At 42.2% G+C, this 23,685-nt stretch overlaps 1 protein-coding gene across 5 annotated transcripts in view; it reads left to right on the top strand.

Annotated features, from left to right (window-relative positions):
* Positions 1 to 1,500, top strand: part of LOC126248999 (glycogen debranching enzyme) — a 220,039-nt gene extending 218,539 nt beyond the window's left edge. For all 5 annotated transcript variants that reach the window (XM_049950579.1, XM_049950582.1, XM_049950583.1 and 2 more), the window contains exons 25-27: positions 150 to 335; positions 704 to 940; positions 1,293 to 1,500. In XM_049950579.1, the coding sequence (XP_049806536.1) occupies positions 150 to 335; positions 704 to 940; positions 1,293 to 1,358 (489 nt within the window). In that variant the 3' untranslated portion in view covers positions 1,359 to 1,500. The remainder of the gene's footprint in view (positions 1 to 149; positions 336 to 703; positions 941 to 1,292) is intronic.
* The last annotated feature ends 22,185 nt before the right edge of the window (positions 1,501 to 23,685 follow it).

Raw genomic sequence — 23,685 nt, forward strand, 5'->3', positions numbered from 1 at the left:
CTACCTGATTCATTTTTAAAAAGAATTTTTCCAGCGAGCAGTGTCTCTTGTTGCCAATTCCCCCTTTTCCACACTTCTCTGTATCTTTCTGATGTAAGGAGGAACATTATTTATTGTCAAAATGTCTATGTTTTTGTGTTTCCTTGTAGGCACCAGAAATGTTTGAGCCGAAACATGCTTGGATAGCATTGAAGAAGGTAGAAGAACTGCTTCTGGGCCCACTTGGGATGAAAACTCTTGATCCAGCTGACTGGAACTATTGTGGAGATTATGATAATGCTAATGATTCTGCTGATCCTAAAGTGGCTCATGGATTCAATTACCACCAGGGACCAGTAAGTGGTGGAATAAATACAGTTACTGTGAATACAAGTTATACTCCCACTGTATAATTATTGTGTATCACACAGCATAACTTGTGAAATATAATCTTGCTTATATATTCCATGCAGAAAAAAATTATTCAGTTTGCTTATTGACTTTGCTTTGTATCACTAAATTCTACATTTTAAGATTTTTGACTCTCCCTTGTTCCTTCATGTCCACCATTCATTCTCCCTCTTTCTTCTTCCACCTGTATCCCCTCTTTCAGTTCCCAAACATTAACTTTTTTCCGTCTTCACGTTCTCATATTTTCTGCAAACATATCATGTGGATTACCTATTTGAGGATGGTGAAAATGTAATTTCATTCTCATTTTCAGGAATGGGTGTGGCCAGTTGGATACTTCCTTCGAGCGTGCTTACACTTTGCTCGAGAAGTTGGTGGAATTGCTGAGTTGGAGCGTACTGCTGCACGTGTTCGATCTATCTTGGCCAAACATTTCACAGTTTTACAAACATCGCCGTGGAGAGGCCTGCCTGAACTTACGAATAAAGATGGGGCTTACTGTAGTCACAGTTGTCAAACACAGGCATGGAGCATGGCATCCATTATAGAGGTGAATATGAATATATCATTAGCAAATGATTTATCATAAATGAAAAGACATTTGTATTAAAATTTACTAATTGAATTTGATTATCAAAAGCAGCTTTATCATATAAGTACAAAGTTGATAAAAAGTAGTGCTTCTAGAGCCAAAAATTCCTCAGAATATAGGAAAATGCCATTGTCATTTTTTAGAGGTCAAATATATCAACATACAGAAAGCACAGATATGCTGTACATATTGAAAATAACTCATTATCTGCAAGAATACTGAGTGCATAAAATTTTGTGTTTCAGTATTATGATGAAACTAGATACCTAAAGTTAATAATAGTTCATAATGTTTATCTGTCTTTTTGCAGGTGCTACATGATCTGAATCAACTTCAGGAAAGCCACCCTATCATTCTCGACTCTTCTAGTAACTGACTGCACCTTGCGTGTGTAAATCCATCTAAACACCAGAGGGGGCCCATGACTTCACACGCATTACATGATGTCCCACTAACTTCTGGCCCCCCTATTGCCCGTGCTGTTACAGCAAGTAATGTTGTTTATAGTGATAGGTTCTTCAGATTCAGGCAGCCACTAACCAGTATTGTATTACAAATCCATTGGGCGGGCTATAATGCACTTTCTCTTCAGTTGTGTGAGATACCGTTAAAAGAGTACATGCCTTTTATAGCAAAATGTGTTTGTGTCAGCTGCTTAAATTTTCTAATTAAAAATACATTTACAGCAGAATCAGAAAATGGACAGCAGTCTGCTAATTTTAGGGAGTTACCAATGATAAACTATGTTCTGCTGGATCATTTAACAGTTATTCAGTCTTCCCTTGACAGCCAGAGTAATAATCTCCATGTTGCCAATGATGAAGCAGTGACAACTGTAGTACACAGAGATACACGAAACGTTTTAGCTCGGGTTTCAGTATTAGAAGGGAATCCTTCAGAGATTTTCAGCAAATCCAATAGATCAGGTAACCAGGTCAGCTTTGCACAAAAAAATAATAATGTTGTAAGTCCAATGCACAGTTTTAAGTACCCAACCTACAATCCATTTTCTTCACAATCAGATAAATGTACACTGCCACTAAAAAATAAAGAATTGGGTAGCTATGTTCATTATAAAGATGTTGATGCTACAGTAGTGCTCATTCCTGAGCAAAGAAAGAAGAGACTTGTAGATGTGGATTCAGAAGCACAAATCACCATGACGAGTTCAGAGATCCCATCACCATATGTTATGAAGGGTTCAGAAGAAGTAGATTGTGATATTTCAGAATCTAGTAGAGCAATAATAACTGACAAGAAGAAGAAATTTAAGTACCCAGGAAGTCTGCAAATAAAAACACCAAAAAAGCTTCAATCCAGTGCTTCAAGACGTGTCAGTGCACAAGATGAAATGTCAATTTCAGTAATTGAATCATATCCACTGCCAGAGCCTCCTAGTTTGTTGTTATTAGAGCCACTGCTTCTGATGCAAGATGTGAAGAAGGAAACAAAGACAAGGAAAAGGAAGGCACAGCTAACACCATCTGAGCAACAGAAAGTTGCTCGTATTATGATTTCATATGCTCTCGCCTTCTTCCTCCTTGCCATTGTAACTTTTTATGTTGTGTATTTTGCCTAACTGAGATGAATGTATGTTGAATAATTTTCTCAGGAAGTTATTTAAAATTTTAAAAGCAGACTATTCAAAAATAAATAGTGCCAATTGTAGATTAAGTACTAGTTTTACACTTTTATCGGGACTAATGTTAAAATAGTGACAGCAGGTACTTTCATACAAAATTATTAACACAAAGACCTACTGAAAATTTGTTTTAAATAATAAAAATGATAAAATTGTGTATATCACAACCAAGGTGATAAAGTCAACTATTGCTAACTTTGTTAATAATAATGATTTTAATTTAATGAGGAAGAGGTGTTATATTGGAGTGTGTGTGCATGTGTATGTGAGACAGGAGAGAAGAAGAGAAAACCAAAGCAGCTCACATCATTAAAGTATTACATTGCTGACTGAAATAAACTGTTTGTTCTTATTTCACTTCAAAAACCATTCAGTTTTTCTTCTTTTCCTACCCATTATTTCCTTAAGAGATATTCATGCTTCTGTTTGTTTTGGTTTACAGACAACACATTTTGGCATAAAAATTTTGAGAGTTCTGTTTCTGACTGTCATGATGCCAGTATTATAAATGAAAATTGAATAACATTTTAAAATTGCATTCTGAAGTGATACATACTTTAATTTTTCCTAGTGTTTATTTGAAATTTGTACTTCATTTACATCTGTATGGAAGGTAATTTGCTCCATTTTTGATTTCTGACTGTCTTCTTTGCACATCTACAACAAAGTAGAATAAACAATAAAACATCACACATCAAAGTAACAAATCTTTTCATGGGAGATTAATTTACAGAAAAATTGTTGCATGTTTTAAGCTTTGAATTTCTTTTTGTTAAGGCTACACAAACTTACACAATGTCATACAGTCACCTAACTAATGGTAGTTAACTGACATACTAGTGCATATCACAGCACTGACTCTACCAGACACCAAGAGCACTGGAAAACCATTCTGATTCATGAGACCTAGTGAGGTGGTGCAGTCATTAGACAATGGACTCACATTTAAGAGGACAGTGGTTCAAATCACTGTCCAGACATCTGGAATTATGTTTTCTGTAGTTCATTAAATCAATCATGGCAGATCCCAGGATGGTTACAAAGGAAATGACACTGCCATTTTCCTTCCCCTGACTGAGCTCTTAAACCATCTCTAATAGCATTGTTGACAGGATCATAAATCTTATTTGTCATTTCAGCCAGCTCCATCATCAATCAACCACCACCCTTAATTCATGGAGATTGCTTGGAACTAGTCTGAGATGTAATATTGTTTGGAGCTTGTCTAAGATGCACCACATTGCAGGTACTTGAGGGCTAAATAGGATTGGCATCAGGTGACCTGGAGCCCCACACGAATATCCTCACACCTGTAAAGTGTTACTTGCTGAAGGTTTAGGTCAGCTGCAGCTGCAGATACATGTGACTGGGCAGTAGGTTCCTGTACTGTTTGCTTTTGAGAGACAAAAACAGATGGGTCAGGGGCCCAATGTAAAGATCCTTTACATAAGAATACCTGACCACACCTGAGAATGGTGCCATATTTATAAGGATTGACTGGTTTCCAACTGTATCATACTCTGCAATCAGTTGGTACCATGAGTTACCTGCTCAGGTAACTTACTTCAGTGCATTGAGTGCCATGTTAAAATGTTACCAACTTGTTTCATGCCTCATAAGTCATGTGAAATTTGTTCTTTAATGTTCTTCCCATGATAATTTGATTGAATAAATGTACACAACACTAAAATTTACATTTTCATTCTGTTTCCTTTTATTGACACTAAATTCAATTATTAGCTTATTTGTATGTATTAATATCAATTTCTTAACACAGATCAGTAATCTACATGAGTTATAAGTGGTTGCACAACATCACAAGCAACATAATAAAAAAGCATCTTCGTTTAGAAGTTTATGTGTGGACTGACTATCAAACCTTGTGTATCGAACACTGATTGCAAATTGAGTAATAACATATGTAGTAACTGTGCTAGTTGAATGATAACCATGGACTGACTGAAAATTGTATGATAAAAAGCAAATACTGAACATGAGATGTGCGCTTGTTGATGATTAGTTACCAAATTAGAACTGACATAGAAGTTTGCAAGTTTACTGCTAGGCCCTGACTGACTACTGCTTCGGATGCGATGCTTATTTATAGATGGATGTATTACAGAATTTACTAAATGGTAAAATATAAAGCCAATGAGTTTCTAAGCCTGCCAAGAATTCCATGGAAAGTTTTATTTTATAGTTTAGTAATTAACAAATTAACAATTTATTTTAGTGAAAGTATACATTTTTGGAAACAGAAAAATTTGACAATGAAACTATAACATGGAATGTTGGAAAGGATTACATTTTAAGACTGGAACACTCTGGACTACAAGAATTTTGAATAAGAATAACTTTTTAAATATTAAGCTTTCAGAAGCAGTAAAACATTTGTTTCAAAGAGGGAATGATGGCTTTCAAAGCTATGTCACTGTGGTCATTAACAGACTGTAAACTATCCTGTGAATAACAAAGTTTAATGAAATAATGCATAAATAATTACTCAGCAATTTTGTGTACACATGATATCTGCATTAAATGTATAATGGAAAAAAATGTATTAAAGGTGTGAGGCTGTAGCACATGGAGCTGTCCCATCTTAATATGTCTCACCATGACAATATCAATCTCTGGGGTGTGAGATATGTGGTGAGCAGAGTGAAGTTGTGGCTGCGGTACCCCATATAAGGAAGTGGTTTCTTGGTGGCACAGCTGTTCACCAGCCATTGCTCTTGCCTAGCACTAAATTGCAGAGTTCATTTGCTACACTGTGATCTGTAAATCTGTTGTTATTACCTAGCTTAATTGATTGCAACCTTTGTCATCCAACATTGATGATAATGACTATGATGACAATGATGATGATAAGAAGAATGAACTCAGCTACTTGTACTTTGTTTTCTTTGTCTTTACCAAGTGATAAAATGTCACAAAAACTGTCTTGTTACTGTGTAATGACAACTTGGTTATGGTTTTGTATTGTGCCAGAGTCAATAACATTATGTTTTCATGGTCGTAACTAACAAGCTATTGACAAAAGGAATGTGCATTAGCTGTAATCAACTGGTGCTTCTGACTTGATGCTACTGCCTGAGCTTTTAAAGTTGTCACCCACAAAACAAACAAACACTCTGTCCTGGGCTGAAGGGGGGATGCAACTCTGGAGACTTTCGCTTTCTGCAGGATGCAGGATCGCTATAGTCCTTGCATTTAGCTGTGGCATATAACTAATATTGTTATGTAGTAACCAGAGTCAAGTCAAAATTCAGAAGCAGGGCTGTCAATGAAAGACATCATTTAGCACTGAAAGCACATGTATTATGAACACCAACTTACAGTGACAGCAGAACTGATCAACTGGACAAAAAGTACAGCTATTTTTACAAACCTTGAATACTCCAGACAGCTGATATTTATACAGACATCAAATATTGCAGAACATACAAACATTAAAAATATAAGATATTTCAAGAACCTTCCAGAAATGATAAATACTAATCAATGAATAATTGCTGTCGGTCAGGTATGAACAGGTGACCTGCAGCATGTCAACTGGAAATGCTAGCCACTATGTCACACTGCATACACCACAGCTTGTGACAATATCCCTACTGATACTCCATGTTAACTTGAGCACACAGTGTGATACTTTTCATAACACTGATTTAAAATTCCTTCCAAGCATTTCTAAGAGTGACAAGTTTCTTGTAGGTTTAAGTGAAACTTTCTCCTCTATTTCTGTGTGTTTTGTGCAAAAGACTTAAACACATCCATTTTTGTATCCCCTGGTGATATTGTGCAACATTCTGTAAGGAAGACTTCTGAAAAATTTTAAAACCATTAATAGCAGAAGTGTTTCTAGATTTCTTGTGCCCTTAACAATAATTATATATGTAACAGTTCCTAAATTTATTTTTGGCTGTGTGCTTGGTAGATATGTGCCACACAGAAATCCTCCCTTGGACAGATTTTTGTACAGATGTTCCTCTTACAACTATAATATGACTTAATCTCTCAAATTCTTATTAATCACCTGCCATGGCCTACTTTTTTCTACACCTGAATGAGGCTCCTCCTCCTCCTCCTACTCAGCACACTGCATCTGTTCTTTATCTGAATATTAACTCTACTCATATTTGATTTTGCTGTTATTGTTGTGAAACAGAGGACTCTTTGAGACACAGACTGACAAGTTATCTGTCAACCATGTATAAAGTTTTTCTTGGAAATGTGTGTCATAATGTGAATATACCTTGAGTCTGAGTAACTTTGAGAATTTTAATGTGTTTGAGGCTAATGGCAAACTGCAGTTGATAAGAAGAACTATGACAGGTATGACTTCAGGGCAAAAGAGGTAGGCTTCAAACCCTCATATAACACAGTCCAATTGAAACACAGGAAAAAATATATTAATTGTTTGTGGGTTTGTTTAGTTAGTAAATTAACATCACAAAATGCACTGTGTATTATGTGAAAGGATGTTCTTAAATTCCAAGAATCTGTCTTCACAGAGAATAAAAAAATTTCTCTCTTTAGTGTACACAGTTGAGAATGTCCTTGATGAGACAAATGTGGCAGTAAGGCTAAATGCATAGAACACCACCAACTGATTTTCCTTCTCATCATCTGTGAGTAGAATATAAAATGATTCCCATATCTGTAGTGTGCCACAAACAACACAATGCTCCCTTGGTGATGCTGAATGGTCAAAACAGCAGGGCTTGTTTGGGGTTTAGTGATCCTGAGAATTTCAGACTGTGATCCAGTCAGTACCACCAGCCCTCTATTACTGTAAACTTGCAAAATATTTCTGCAACTGTTGTTGGACATGATGGTGGAATATTTTCTGCACGAGAGAGCAGGGACTGCAGCATGATTGTGCAGACTGTCAGTGCGATAGGAACAGTTATTAAAAAAGAAATCTCAAGGTAAACTGTTCCATAAAAACACGGGAGAACTGCCAGATATCAGTAATGTCCTGCCACGATATTTCGGCGCAGAGTCTTCTGGCCATCTTCAGGTGAGTTCCACTGTAGTAGTACTGGCGAGTACGCGCTGAACTCCGCTATTTAAAGGCATACTGAGGTGACATTGCGCATGCGTTGCTCAGCATGCGCGTTCATAACAATTCCATCTTTATGCAGATAACTACGTCGACTACGAAGTTTCTCTATAACAGGATTCCAAGCAGAGTTTAGCTGATAACCACTATCTCGATTAATGAGACTCTCGTTGTCAGACAATATTATTTCCATAGATTCATTGATAATTGAGCTCCAAAAGTTTGATGTATTGGCCAAAATCTTTGTGTCATTGTAATTCATGGAACGGTCTGTGGAAATACAATGTTCGGCGATTGTGGACTTGGTGGATTGGAGAAGGCAAGTATGCCATTGGTGTTCCACAATGCATTCCTGCACAGTTCGTGTTGTTTGCCCTATATATGATTTGCTGCATTCACACGGAATTTTGTAAACACTTGATTTACGCAGGCCCAGGTCATCTTTAACGGATCCCACCAGTGATGAAATTTTGGAAGGAGGGTGAAAGATGACTCTCACTTGATATTTTCTCAATATTCTGCCTATCTGCGAAGAAATATTCTCAATAAAGGGTAGATAAGCAGTCGACCTGAAGGCCTCTTCCTCTTCCTTGTTCCGTCATTTCTAGGTCTTCATCACTCTGTTCACTTGCCTAGGTGAAAAGCCATTCTTCAGAAATACCCCGCAGATAGGCCTCTGTGTGTCGTTCACCAAAGGTTGCTCGAGATATGGACATGGATGTAAACTGTGTGGCTCCAATGCTTGTGACTTCTCCCAAGTTATCTATCAAGTGTTTTTCACCATGTGCTCGGTCACGTGGAAGCTGGCCAGGTACAGCAAACAGAGTATTGTGCTGTTGGGGTAATTTACAGCATCTGCTTCTTACAAATTAGTGGTTCGTCCCATTACATCTTTGGTGGTTGCTGATGCCGGTGTTGAGAACTTGTTCAGGATGGATGCATTTAAGACTTTTGGATTTTCTATCACCAACACAGTTCACATTGTGTCTGATCAAGTATTGTATTTTTAATTGGAAACACTGTATGAGGAGTTTCCGGACTTATTTTTGGGAGGCATAGGTGTGCTACAAATTTTCTGCTCATATTTCTTCGAAATCCACAGCTTGACCTAGTTTTTGTCATGTATGTCATATTCCTGTCACCCTGAACGTTCAAGTGAAAGCAGACTCAGACAGACTTCAATCTCTAGGGATGGTGAAACCTGCTATTGCTAGTGAATAGTCATCTCCACTGGTTGTAGTTCAGAAACCTCTGTGTCGACTTCAGTACTATTCTCAACACCCAGTCGATCATGGATACATATCCTCTCCCATGCCAGAAGGAACTGTTGGTGAAAATATTGGGTGGCTAGTACATTTCTAAAATTTATTTGTCTGAAGAGTATCTGCAGGTTCCTGTGGATGAAGAGTCCCAACAAGTTCTGGTTTTGAATTCTCCTGTTAATCCCTATCAACATTTGCACCTTCCTTTTGGTGTGGCTAGTGTCTGTGCTATTTTCCAACTATTTTTATATCAACTGACTATGTCTGTTGCGAGTTGCATTAATTATCTTGATGATATTGTTGCCGCAGGCTCCTCCATAGTGGATCACTTGAAAAATTTGTGCACTTTGTTTTCTGTCTTACAGTCCACAGGTTTATGGTAACCTCACAAAATCTCAGTTTTTCCAACCGTCTACTGTTTATTTGGGGTTTGAGGTATCATGGGATGTGGTTTGCCCTCTGTGAGACCAAATCTCAGCTGTTACATCTATACCTTGCCCCTCATCCATGAGAGACCTTCAGGCCTTCCTAGGGAACATAGCCTATTACCATAAATTCCTGGCAAGAGTCGGCCACCATGGTGCACCCTTTGAATGCCTTGTTACACAAGAATTTTTGCTAGAGCCTGGACTGTGAATGTGCTTTTCAAGTGCTGAAATCCAAACTACTCTTGGCTCCTTGTTTTGCTAAGTTCTCTGTGGACCAGCACATAGTTTTGACATCTGATGCCTCACAGTATAGCCTTGGAGCAGTCCTCTCTCAGTAGCATGCCAATAGCTCTGAATCAGCTCTTGCTTTTGCCTCTAAACCTCTCACTCCAGCCCAGTAACGTTACTCTAAGGTGGGAAAAGAGGCTCTTGCCATAGTCTGTGCTTTCTAGAAATTTCATGTTTTTTGTATAGCTACAAGTTTCACCTTATTACTAATGATAAAGCCTTGGTTTCCTTGTTTAACCCTCACACTTCCTTGCCCAACAAGGCAGCACATTGCCTCCATCACTAGGCACTGTTCTTATCTCGCTACAATTATGAAATCCATTTTTGACCTATGTTTAAACATGCCAATGTGGACACCTTGTCCTGTCTTCCTGTGGGTCCTGATTCCAAATTTCATTGTGAAGAATTGATTTGCTGACTGATGACCATAGATGTTAAGTCCCATAGTGCTCAGTGAGCCAATTGCTTTGCTTCCATCTTGATACAGAAATGCAGGCTGCAGTCAAGTGTTTTCCAATTATGAGCTTGCACATAGGAACTGCTGCTGCTGCTGCCAACCTGGTTCTGTGCCAGGTGGTTTGGTTTGTACAACAGGGCTGGTGAGATAAATTGCCGGGTCAGGCTTAAGACACTCTGTGCAACTATTTTCACCTATGGTATTGCCCCCTCTGTTTTTGACAGTGTTTTGCTGCTGTCCATGGAAGACCTCTTTCCCAGATTAGTCATTCCTACCACATTATGATGTGAGGTTCTGCCATTGAGATGCTTTGTGCACTAAACTGTTAGGTAGGGGACAAGTTTTTCATCCAAGGACACATTCAATCAAATGACAAGGCAGCATGACTAGTGCATACATTCAAGTCCCAAATGAAAAATTTCACTATAGATTCTTCACTGGATGATGCCCTTCTCTATTTTCTGAGTGCCTATTGCCTCACGCCTATGAGGCAGCTGAGCCCAGATGAGTTGCTTCATGGCCGGCAGCCGCACATGCTCCTCCACCTTCTGCAGCCTGAGATGCACCTGCTGTGGTTGTCCGCTGCTGGGGACACCATCTGTGTGATGTCTGTATGGCTGACAGACTGGTGACATGTCACCTTGATCAGCTGCACCTCTGCTTACCACTGGACTCTAATGGTTCGTGGGTGGCACCCCTGTCATGACAGCCCAACCCACTGCCCTCCAACTCGAGAGTGTCATTGATGTGGAGGTGCTCCCATCCCATTGGCTGCTTCCTCCACATGTGGCAACCTGGGGTTCCAGCTTCCCTGTGCTGGGGGCTGGTCCATCTACAGCCTTGGGTCCATTGCTGCAGCCTCCTATTCCGGCCGGACTGCCTGCACCAGACCTCCCTCCATCATCACATCAGCCATCATCATCAGTGGGTTCTGCCCTGCCAACTCCACGCTGGGACATGCTTGCTGATGACAACATCGAGATGTCGATGATACCCTAGTCTCCAGTACTGTCGTTGGGTGCCGTGTGGGCCCACTGCCCTTGGGCAAGTCCGTGTCCCTATGCATTCTGGCCCAATACTCCAGTACCTGCCCAGCCCATCACCCTGCCCCCTCTGTCAGCACCGGGTGCCAACACTTTGGAATCAATAGATGTTTCTATCATCAGGTTGCTGGTGTCTCCTCCATTACCTGGGCCTTCACTTTGCACAAGGGAGAAGTGTGTTATATCCTGCACCTAGTGCATGTGCGCTGAGGGTGGTGTCACCGTGCATACGTGTTCGAATCTGCCACCAACGGTATCAGCATGGGCTGGTCGATGGAGGGAACTTCTGAGAGGTGTGCACACAGTGAGGTCTCCACCGCACCACCTACCCAGTGACTCATGTGTATATAAGTGTGTGGAACAACACTAACTGGCTCCTCTCATGCGTCTTTCCTGTGTGCCATTAACATCACTGTACTGTGTCTTGTTACGTGGGGATCCAAGGAAGTTTGTTTTCCATTATAGTTGAGTGCTTCATGAATAAAGCCATATTCGGTTTACTTTGGGCCTGTCTTGTGTACTATGCAGTTACTACAACTACGTAATTACCAACATTGTCAATGTGACTCTTCAAGCTTACCCGGCAGATGTGCTGTAAATAGTCTTCACGGGCTTGCCGCCAGATCACGTTGTGCAAATTCCACAATATTTCCTCGGAGCAACTGTCCGACATCTTCAGGTGGTTCAACCTTCTTGTGGCTAGGTATGACTGATGGTATCTGCACACCAACCCCCCGTTTTCAGAATATGCGCGTGAAGAACGCACAGCCGCAGAAATTGCGCATGCGCAGTGGTTTGCCCTATTCAAACTCCCTCTGCCGAAAATCACAGAGTGGCTCTCCCGGACATGTGCTGTACACTGCATTTGTCAACAGTGTGGCCAGACATTACTCACCAATGGCCATACTGGGCCAGTGTTATGATGGGCCTATTATTGAAGAATCTTAATTTTTGCGTCGTGATTTAATAGCTGCCAATGCAGGGTTCCAGGCTATGCTCAGTTGAAATCCTGTATCCTTGTTGATGAGATTATCGGCTGTACAGATATGTATTGCTTTCTTAATAATGCAGTCCCAGAAAGATGATGCCAGGGATAAAACTTCCATCTTTTCATAAATCATATGATGTCCTGTATTCAGGCAGTGTTCGGCAATTGCTGACTTTTACGGTTGACGAAGGCGTGTATGATGTTGATGTTCATTGCAGTGTTCTTGTACTGTGCGGCATGTCTGGCCTATATACGCTGCTCCACACTGACAAGGAATCTTATACACACCACATTTCTCAGTCCGAGGTCATCCTTATCCAAACCCAACAGGTTTCTCAGTTTTGCAGATGGTTGAAAAACTCACTTAATTCCGTATCTTCTGAGGACTCTTCTGATTCCTGATGACATGGCACCAAAATACGGCAAAAAGGCCAAAGTGGTGGGTCTCTTCATATCTTCATTCTGCTCCATAGATTGAACTCGCCTGGGCCTGAATGCATTACATATCTGTCTCTCAGAATAACCATTTTGTTGGAACACTGACTTCACTCGACAGGCACTCAGGATCAGATACCACATGTGCTCTGTGAACTAACATACGTAATGTACTACTGCATTGTGCAGGATGATGGCAGTTTGTGGCCTGCAGATATAGATCTGTATGTGTTGGCTTGTGGTAGACGCTGTGTCCCAAGGTTCCATATGATTTCCGACATACCAAGACATCAAGAAAAGATAAAGTACCATCTTTTTCCAATTCCATAGTGAAGTTTATATTCAGATGGAGCGAATTCAGATGCTGAAGAAACATAGGTAGAGTGTCAAGTCCATGAGTCCACATCATAAATGTATCATCCACATACCGCAGAAAACAAGAGGGTTTGAGAGTGGCTGACTGCAGTGCTTTTTCTTCAAAGTCCTCCATAAAATAATTGAGCACCACAGGAGGCAGAGGGCTTCCCATGGTGACACCGTCCACTTGTTCAAAATATTGGTCTTCAAATAAGAAGTATGTTGAAGTAAGCATGTGTTTGAATAATGCTACTATGTCCTCCTCAAACTTGTTGCTAATGGGCTCCAAAGAGTCCTGCAAGGGCACCTTTGTAAATAAAGACACAACATCAAAACTTACTAACAGATCTGATGATTACAGTCTAAGGGTTTTCGTGTGACCTATGAAATCTTCAGAGTTTCGAATGCGATGGTCACACTTTCCTACAGGAGGTCCCAATAGTGATTTCAGGCATTAGGCAACAAAATAAGTAGGTGCTCCTATGTTACTTACAATGGGATGGAGAGGCACCTCATTCTTATGGATCTTGGGTAGGCCGTAGAGTCTAGGAGGAACTGCAGCCTGTTGACGCAAACCCTTAGCGACTTTTGCAGGAATCGAGCTCTTCCTTATGAGTTCCACAGTTTTCCTCTGGATCCTACCCATCGGATCACTTTTTAATTTTCTATATGCAGGATCACCGAGCAGTTTGTATAGCTTGCTGTTATATTCTGTGCATGAGAGAAGCACAGAAGCATTTCCTTTGTCAGCAGATAAGATGACGATGTCTTGGTCTTCTCTCAATTCTTGTAGAGCATTTCTTTCTGCTGAGGTGATGTTAAAGTTGGACCTCTTAGATAAAGCTTGAGTCAAGATACGGCATGTGTCACGCCTATTCTCTTCAGCAGCATCCTAAGAAAGTTTTGAAACAGCCTGCTCTATTCCACTAATCACATCTTGGACAGGAATTGTCCCTGGTGTATTGCAAAATTCAATCCCTTCTCTTTCACCGAAACTGCAGTGTCATCCAAAGTCTTCTCTGTGAGATTAAATATAGTACGTCTTCTTGTGTTCAGGCTTTGAGTCGATCATATTTAGTCATTTGACGGACCTTAACTTGTTGTTCAGTCCAGTCAGTCCAGTCAGTCAGTCAGTCCAGTCAGCGATTTTTGGCAGAGGGAGTTTGAATAGGGCAAATCACTGTGCATGTGCAATTTCCCCAGCTGCATGTTCTTCATGCACGTCTTCTAAAAACGGGGCATCGGTGTGCGGATACCATCAGTCATAGCTAGCCACGAGCACGGTCGAACCACCTGAAGATGTCTGACAGTTACTCCGAGGATATATTGTAGAATTTGCACAATGTGATCTGGCAGCAAACCCATGAAGATTGTTTACAACATCATCAATGTTTGTGAGTCTATCCTACATTTTATTGTACCGCACCTGACAAAAATTTTTGCTTGTTTGATCTTGTTTTGCTAATAGTACATACACAACAGTTACTCAAAATATCCACCTTCTTATCCAAGCAGGGATTCACAGAACTTTATTATTCACTGTGTAACCTCCCTGATTACTGATGAGAACAGTATATTTAGTTCAACTAGTAGTGTTTTATTTAAATAAATTTTAATTCTTTACTACACATGCAAACTCTGTAACTGTGAAATTTTTGATTATCAAAGGGTTTTTTTTCCAGACTTGTGGAGCTCATTCAAAAGCCATTATTCTCCCATTTCAAGAAACATTTTACTTTTTCGAAAAAACTTATATACCTAAAGTTATTGGTATTAAAAAATTTCTCTTTTCTAGAATGTTCCAGTCTTAAATGTAATGATTTCTGAGATTCAATACCTTGGTTTTATAGCCCTGATTTTTCTGTTACCAAAAATGAGTAATTTTACTAAAGTAACTTGTTAGTTTATCACTTATTCCAATTATAACACTTCACTTTATCATAAAATTTTGGCAGGCTTTTGGAATTCCCATGTACATTAAAATTTTGATCAGAGTAGAACCCATTATTCTTGCCATTTGCCAGTTATACTGATATTAGTTTAACAAAATTACATCTTTGCTTCTGCATTTTTGTGTCCTTTCATTTTTCTGACTGTTAAGTTAATAACTGAAGGAGGATAGACCAGTATTTCTGTATTATATGCCTCTATATAGATGCAAGGTACAAGGTGCCTCAGTCATTAACTGGGAAAGAAAATGTGAACATCATTTTATAACTGAGTAGGAAGCTTGCAGTCATTACACAGACAATCTATATCTCATTATGTAATTTTCCATTCAGTTCATGGTATGCAGTCTACATTTACTTGTGAGTTATAAATGCCATGCATTTATTAGTCAGTTAGTGTCAGACCGCTAAAATGTGAAGCTGTTATCTCTATCAGAGTTGTTTACCTTAGTCTAACACCAGTGAACTTTGTGAATGTTGGTTAATTACCATAACTTACTAATCTGTGCTGAACATTGAAGCTCCTGCACATTTCAGGGCTGATCATCGAAAAGGGAATATTATCTAGCACTAAATATTAATAAATATGAAGATACCAATAATCATTTGATGCTGTGTTGTGTATTTTCTTTTACAAATGTCCATCATGGCCATTTATGGCAGGAGGACAATTCAAGAAGCCAGGTCATGCAACTTCCAAAGTGTGGTTCCAGGTCAGTAAGCTAACATGTGGTAGGAGTTGCCCTCAAAGTCTGCCAGTAGGGTAAAGTTTCAGAAGACAATAAATGTAGGGAAGATAGATATGAAACAAACGTCCGGATATCAGCATTCTAAGACAGTGATGATGTAATTAATATCACGTGTGGAAATGAACGATCTAGTCCCTCTGCTCTATCACTGAGTCTCCACCAAGGCAAGAAAAGTGTGAAAGACAAATAACGTAAATAATGGCTCCCAAAATCCAAAGTGACATAACTAATTCAGGGGAACAAAAAATCCAAAACGGTATTTTCTATGATGGGATCAAATTGTACAATAAATTACTCAAGGACATAAAAGAGAAAGCTGAACCCAACATGTTTATAACTGAAGTTAAAGCAAACATCTAAAATAATATTCAGTCTAAGAGAAAAAAAGCACCAAACAAGAGACAAAAAGAAAAGATGCACCACAAAGGAATTATCTAAATGGTAGTAAATTTGGTAGATTTTATGTACATGTACAAACAAACAAATGATTACAATTAAAAAAAAATCGGATGAGTTACTCAGGAGAGAAAGCTTCGCAAATTGAGCAAGTCAGTAACACATTGGTCCACCTCTGGCCCTTATGCAAGCAGTTATTCATCTTGGGATTGATTGATAAACTTGTTGGATGTCTTCCTGAGGGATATCTTGGTGAATTTTGTCCAATTGGCATGCCAGATTGTCAAAATCCCAAGATGATTGTGGGGCCCTGCCAAAAATACTCCAAATTCTTTCAATTGGGGAGAGATCTGGCGAACTTGCTTGCCAAGAAAGGGTTTTGCAAGCACGAAGTCAAGCAGTGGACACAGTCGCCATATGCAGGCAGGCATTATATTGCTGAAATGTAAGCCCCAGATGGCTTGCCATGAAGAGCAACAAAAGAAGGCATAGAATATAGAGGACATACTGCTGCACTGTAGGTGTCCCATGGAAGACATCCAAAGGGGATGAAAATAAATAGCACCCCACACCATGACTGCTGGCTGTCGAGCCCACACAGATAACAAGAGCACTGGATGACACAGCACATCATTAAATCATGAAATTGTGGAAAAAATGAAAGAAATGATAATGAACAAACACCAAATCACAATCAGAGAAGTTGCTGATGATGTTGGTATATCCTTTTCAGCCTGCATTTTTTCATTTTAATTTAACAATGTAGGAAAGGAGAGATTGCTGTTTACTGTAAAGAAGACATGTCAGGTTGCAGAGACACACAACTAAAATACACATAAAGTCATGTAGTTTAGGGTTTATTTATAAAATATATATCTGCCTCTATAGCTGAGAGTGCTATGGAATTTTCCCAGGTGGGAGGACCGGTATGGGGTTTACTTAGAATTATGAGGCCAACTGAGGAGTTACTCAATTGATTCATAGCAGTTCGATGGTCAATAAACCTGACAATGACAGGGAGAGCAATGTGTTGACTGTTGACCTCACACCCCTCTATACAACATCTAATGACACCAATGGGAGAGGATGACATGACAACTGGTTGGGCACAGTCAGCTCATCTAGGCTGGAATGCAGAACTTTACTTAGTTAGGTATGCTTCTGAAGTACATAGGATATTGACTGATGCACAAATTGCGTATTTATCATGCCCACATATATAGTGGGAATTAGTGAAGTTCGGTGGCAGGAGGAACAAGACTTTTGGTCAGGTGACTACAGGGTTATAAATACAAAATCAAATAGGGGTAATACAGGAGTAGCTTTAATAATGAATAAAAAAATAGGAGTGCGGGTAAGCTACTACAAACAACATAGTGAACGCATTATTGTGGCCAAGATAGACACGAAGCCCATGCCTACAACAGTAGTACAAGTTTATATGCCAACTAGCTCTGCAAATGATGAAGAAATTGATGAAATGTACGATGAGATAAAAGAAATTATTCAGGTAGTGAAGGGAGACGAAAATTTAATAGTCATGGGTGACTGGAATTCGAGAGTAGGAAGAGGGAGAGAAGGAAACATAGTGGGTGAATATGGATTGGGGCTAAGAAATGAAGGAGGAAACTGTGGTGTCACCGCTAGACACCACACTTACTAGGTGGTAACTTAAATCGGCCGCGGTCCTGTAGTACATGTCGGACCCGCATGTCGCCACTGTGTGATCGCAAACCTAGCGCCACCACATGGCAGGTCTCGAGAGACTGAGGAGACCTCGCCCCAGTTGTACGGACAACATAGCTAGCGATTGGACGTGCTAAGCCTTGCTCTCATTTGCCGAGAGATAGACAGTAGAATAGCCCTCTGCTAAGTTAACTGGCGACCACCTAGCAAGGTGCCATTTGTATCAGTGCCTATAGCTTACTAATATTCAAGAGAGATGTATTCCAAGGACTAATTAAAAGTTAAGTAACAAGCATCTACGTACTTTTCTTCTTATTCATTTATAAGTCTCATGTTCCAGACTTCACGCCCGTCTGCGTTAGCATTGCGTGCCCTAGCGGCTACAGCATTGTGTCTAGGCTGTATGGTCTAGACACAACATTATTGGCGACGAGAAAAAGAGTTTGTATTAATTCGTTTGTGTCATGGCTTCGCCACATTCTCCGGATGTACTGTCCGAATTTTATCGCTTGCAGAATCGGCAGACGCAGGCGTTATTGGATGCACTTGGACAGCTCGTCCAGGGTCAACGTGCGCTGCAAACCGATGCGGCAGCCGCCGCTTCATCGCTACCGCATCCACACCATGCTGTTGCACCGCAATTTAGACCCTTTGATGCCGCGTCCGAGACCTGGCAGGAATGGTCTCGCCAGTTCCACTTTCATCTAGCAGCCTACAGAATTCAAGGTAATGAGCGGCAGCCGTTTTTGCTTTCTTGTGTCGGTGTGTGCACCTACCGTGTGATAGTGAAGTTGTTTCCCCGGCGCGACGTAGCAACTCTGTCCTACGAAGAAATTTTGTCGGCGTTAGATGCCTATTTCAAAGAAACAGTAAATGTTGTTGCAAAACGGTATACGTTCGTTCGTACAAAACGTACGGCCGGTCAGACTAATAGGGAGTGGGTTGCGACATTGCAAGGACTTACTAGGGAGTGTGCGTTTGAATGTGAATGTGGCCTCCCTTATTCAGATACTATGGTGCGTGATGCAATTGCACAGAACGTTTCTGATGTTCGCATACGGGAACAGATTTTGAAACTCGTTAATCCCTCCCTCCAACAAGTGATAGACATATTGGATAGGCAAGACACACTTGACTTTGCTCAGGACTCATTTGAAACTTCGCCAGCAGTGTGTCACATTAACCGGCCCGCCGGGCCCGCTGCACGGGACGCTACGCGGCCCTCGCGCCCGTCACAGCAGCGGCAGCCTACCTTGCCCACACGTGCGCCGCGTAAGCAAGCAACTGCAGTGAAATCATGCCCGCGGTGTGCAACTAGACATTCGCGTGAAAATTGCCCGTCACGCCAAGCTATTTGCTTTTACTGTCAAAAGAAAGGACATGTTCAAAGTGTTTGCCAGAAAAAGCTTAGATCAGACAATCACAATAATTCCAGGCCCTTTGCTTCACGCCGGACTCGAACCCAGGGCAATCAGGCTCGTGGACCTTCGCCCATGGACATTCATGTAGTTCATTCCCACCCGTCCAGTGACACTTTAGCTAACGGTGACTGTGTTCGTCCCACAAACAGTGTGCGTCGACTTCGCCGAAAATCCCGTGAAGTCGCAAGTGCTTCGGTACCTGTATCAGTTCAAATTGCACGTGACAGTCGCTCTTGTCGTCAGCAGGACAATAAACTTTTTGTGGACTTAAACTTTGACGGCAAAGTGATACCATTCCAGCTCGATACCGGAGCTGCAGTTTCATTGCTCAATCACGACACGTACAAACAACTGGGCAAACCGCCATTGCGTGCCGCAAATGTTAAGTTACATAGTTACTCTGGACAGCATATACCTGTGTTAGGACAGTGCAGCCTTCTTGCCACATACAAGGGACAGACAAAACTTGTATCATTTTACGTTCTTCGTTCTACTTCTGCAGTGAACTTGTTTGGTTTAGATTTGTTTCAATTGTTTAATTTGTCTATAGTAAATCAGGTCCTATCAGTGAATCAGACTGTGCCTTCCGCCAGTGTTTCTAGTCTTTGTGAAGAATTTGCAGACATTTTTGCACCGGGCCTTGGTTGCGCTAAGAACTATGAAGCGCATTTGGAACTGCAAGAAAACGCGCAACCGAAATTTTTCAGAGCGCGCAATGTTCCCCACGCATTGCGTGATGAGGTCGCCAGAACATTAGCCGATTTAGAATCTCAAGGTGTAATTGAACGTGTGCAGGCTTCTCTCTGGGCCTCACCCTTAGTAATTTTGCCAAAACCTTCCGGTAAACTGAGACTTTGTGTGGACTTCAAGGCAACAGTGAATCCTCAACTTGTGACTGCTACTTTTCCTTTGCCCCGCCCGGAAGATCTTTTTGACAAACTGTGCCCGGCAAAATATTTTTCCAAATTGGACCTAGCAGATGCGTACTTGCAAATACCTGTGGACGCAGAATCCCAGCGCGTCTTGGTGGTAAACACGCATCTTGGCTTGTATCGCTTCAAAAGACTGCCATTCGGGTGTGCATCCGCCCCTGCTTTGTTTCAGCAATATTTACAAACTGTGTGTGCGTCGGTCCCTACTGCTGCGAACTATCTGGACGATATTGTGATCTCAGGAAAGACAGAAGCCGAACATTTGCAAAATCTCCGAACATTATTTCAGGTCTTGCGTCAGAATGGTCTTTGCTTGAGGAAGGACAAATGTGTGTTTTTTGCTCGGGACTTACCCTACCTGGGGCATGTCATAAATGCCCAAGGTATACATCCGAGTCCAGAGCACCTCCGTGCCATACAGGAGTTGCCTTCGCCACGGGATGTTAAACAACTACAGAGTGTGCTGGGTAAAATTAATTATTATGCAAAGTTTGTGCGCAATGCTTCTTCCATTTCAGCTCCGCTTCATCGCTTACGCCGTAAAGGTGTTCCGTTCGTCTGGACGACGGAATGCGACCGCGCCTTTCGCCAGTTGAAATCGGCGTTACTTTCAAATACGTGCCTTACGCCATTCGATCACCGAAAACCTCTTTTGTTGATGGTAGATGCCTCGGATTTCGGGATCGGTGCTGTGCTTGCGCACAAAGATGGTTCGCATGATCGCCCTATTGCCTTTGCGTCCAAATTGCTCTCATCTGCGCAAAGAAATTATTCCCAGATAGAGAAAGAAGCTTTAGCTCTCGTGTTTGGTGTTACAAAGTTTCATGATTTCTTGTATGGTCGTCACTTTACAATCATCACGGACCACAAACCTTTGACATCGCTTTTTCATCCGAACAAGCCTGTACCTCCACGTACAGCGCAGAAATTCATTCGCTGGTCTCTTTTTCTCTCGCAGTACCGCTACGATATCTTGTATCGGTCCACTGCTAAGCATGGAAACGCTGATGCGTTGTCCCGTTTGCCTGTTGCTGAGGATAAAGCATTCGATTCTTCCGAACTTGCTTGCATGTTCATTGATTCGGAAACCGATGACGTGGTCGAATCGTTTCCGATTGATTTTCGTCGTGTCGCTACAGCCACAGCTGCTGACCCTGTCCTTGCTCCTGTTTTGCGTTTTGTTGCTACGCAATGGCCCTTGTCAAAGTCACGGATCGAGGATCCTTTGGTTCGCCGTTTTTTTGCTCACAAGGAGAGACTTTTTGTACGACGTGGTGTTTTGTTGTTGCGTTCCGATAATGATCAATCCAGAGTCGTGGTCCCACGTTCGTTACAGTCCTCTGTCTTAAAGCTTCTTCACCAAGGACATTGGGGTATAGTGCGTACGAAACAACTTGCTCGTCAGCACTGTACTTGGTTCGGAATCGATGCTGCGATTACGAATATGTGCTCCTCTTGCATGGCGTGTGCCGAACAGCAATCCGCACCGCCGCGGCAATTCTTTGCATGGCCGAAAGCCACTTCCCCTTGGCAACGCTTGCACATCGATTTTGCTGGTCCATTCTGGAATGCTCGATGGTTGGTTGTCGTCGATGCTTTCAGTAATTTTCCTTTTGTTGTCCGGATGTCTTCCACGACGTCTTCTGCCACAATCCAAGCCTTGTCTGCTATCTTTTGCATTGAAGGTCTTCCGCAGACTATTGTTTCCGACAATGGCCCACAATTCATGTCCGCAGAACTTCAGTCATTCTGCAAGGCCAATGGTATTCAACATCTGACATCCGCGCCGTTTTCGCCTCAGTCAAACGGTGCCGCGGAACGATTGGTCCGGACTTTCAAGTCACAGATGTTGAAGTTGAAAGAGTCGCATTCTCGGGAGGACGCATGGTTGCTCTTTTTGTCTTCGTATCGCTCTCAGCCCCGCAATGGTCGCTCGCCGGCTGAATTGCTCCATGGTCGTTCTCATCGCACCTTGATGTCTTTGCTGCATCCGCCACATCAGGTTCCTGTGCAGCGGCAGACTCCTGTTTTTGCTCCTGGCGACGTTGTCTATTATCGCACCTATCGTGGTTCACAGCGTTGGCTCGCAGGGCGCATTCTTCGCTGCCTCGGCCGCGCGATGTATTTGGTTTTGGGGGCCTCTGGTGAGGTGCGTCGGCATCTCAATCAGCTGCGCCTCTGTCGTCGCCTGGTTTCTGCCGCTCCCCGTCTGCTTTCAGCGACGGAGCCGTCAGGTCAGCGCCCTGGGGACCCATCTACTGGCTCGCCTCATCCCCAGGTGTTACCGACGCTGCCTTCCATTTTGCCCCATGGCGTCGCGCCGCCGCCGCAGCCGCCGCAGCTGCCGCCGCAGCCGCCGTCGGCGCCGCCCGCAGCGGACGCTTCGCTGCAGCCGCCACGCGCCTCCCTGGGTCACGCGCCGCCGCTCGCTTCCCGTGACCAGCTGTCCTCCGCCATGGACCTCTTGCCCGCTCCGGACCAGATGTCGTCATCGCGCGTCGGATTCCCCGACGCAATGGAGGTCGACCCTTCGGCCCCTCCTGTATCATTACGTGCGCATACACCGCATGTTGACGTGCGCCCTGGACTAGGTTTTCAGGCGTTTCCTAGCTCCCCTCGGACCGAATGGCCGGGTGCGGGTGGCACAGCCTCGCCTGTTGTTAGGCTCCCCACCTCATCGCATACGTCAACATGCGGTCCTCCCCACGGCGGGCGGAAGCCTTATCTCACGACCGTTCGCCGATTTGCGGGGGAGGAATGTGGTGTCACCGCTAGACACCACACTTACTAGGTGGTAACTTAAATCGGCCGCGGTCCTGTAGTACATGTCGGACCCGCGTGTCGCCACTGTGTGATCGCAAACCTAGCGCCACCACATGGCAGGTCTCGAGAGACTGAGGAGACCTCGCCCCAGTTGTACGGACAACATAGCTAGCGATTGGACGTGCTAAGCCTTGCTCTCATTTGCCGAGAGATAGACAGTAGAATAGCCCTCTGCTAAGTTAACTGGCGACCACCTAGCAAGGCGCCATTTGTATCAGTGCCTATAGCTTACTAATATTCAAGAGAGATGTATTCCAAGGACTAATTAAAAGTTAAGTAACAAGCATCTACGTACTTTTCTTCTTATTCATTTATAAGTCTCATGTTCCAGACTTCACGCCCGTCTGCGTTAGCATTGCGTGCCCTATCGGCTACAGCATTGTGTCTAGGCTGTATGGTCTAGACACAACAGAAACCGCCTGGTAGAGTTTTGCACAGAGCATAACTTAATCATAGCTAACACTTGGTTCAAGAATCATGAAAGAAGGTTGTATACATGGAAGAATCCTGGAGGTACTAGAAGGTATCAGATAGATTATATAATGGTAAGGCAGAGATTTAGGAACCAGGTTTTAAACTGTAAGACATTTCCAGGGACAGATGTGGACTCTGACCACAATCTATTGGTTATGAATTGTAGATTAAAACTGAAGAAACTGCAAAAAGGTGGGAATTTAAGGAGATGCGACCTGGATAAACTGACTAAACCAGAGGTTGTACAGAGTTTCAGGGAGAGCATAGGGGAAAAATTGACAGGAATGGGGGAAAGAAGTACAGTAGAAGAA

The sequence above is a fragment of the Schistocerca nitens genome, chromosome 3 (genome assembly GCF_023898315.1).
Source record: "Schistocerca nitens isolate TAMUIC-IGC-003100 chromosome 3, iqSchNite1.1, whole genome shotgun sequence".
Lineage (NCBI taxonomy): Eukaryota > Metazoa > Arthropoda > Insecta > Orthoptera > Acrididae > Schistocerca > Schistocerca nitens.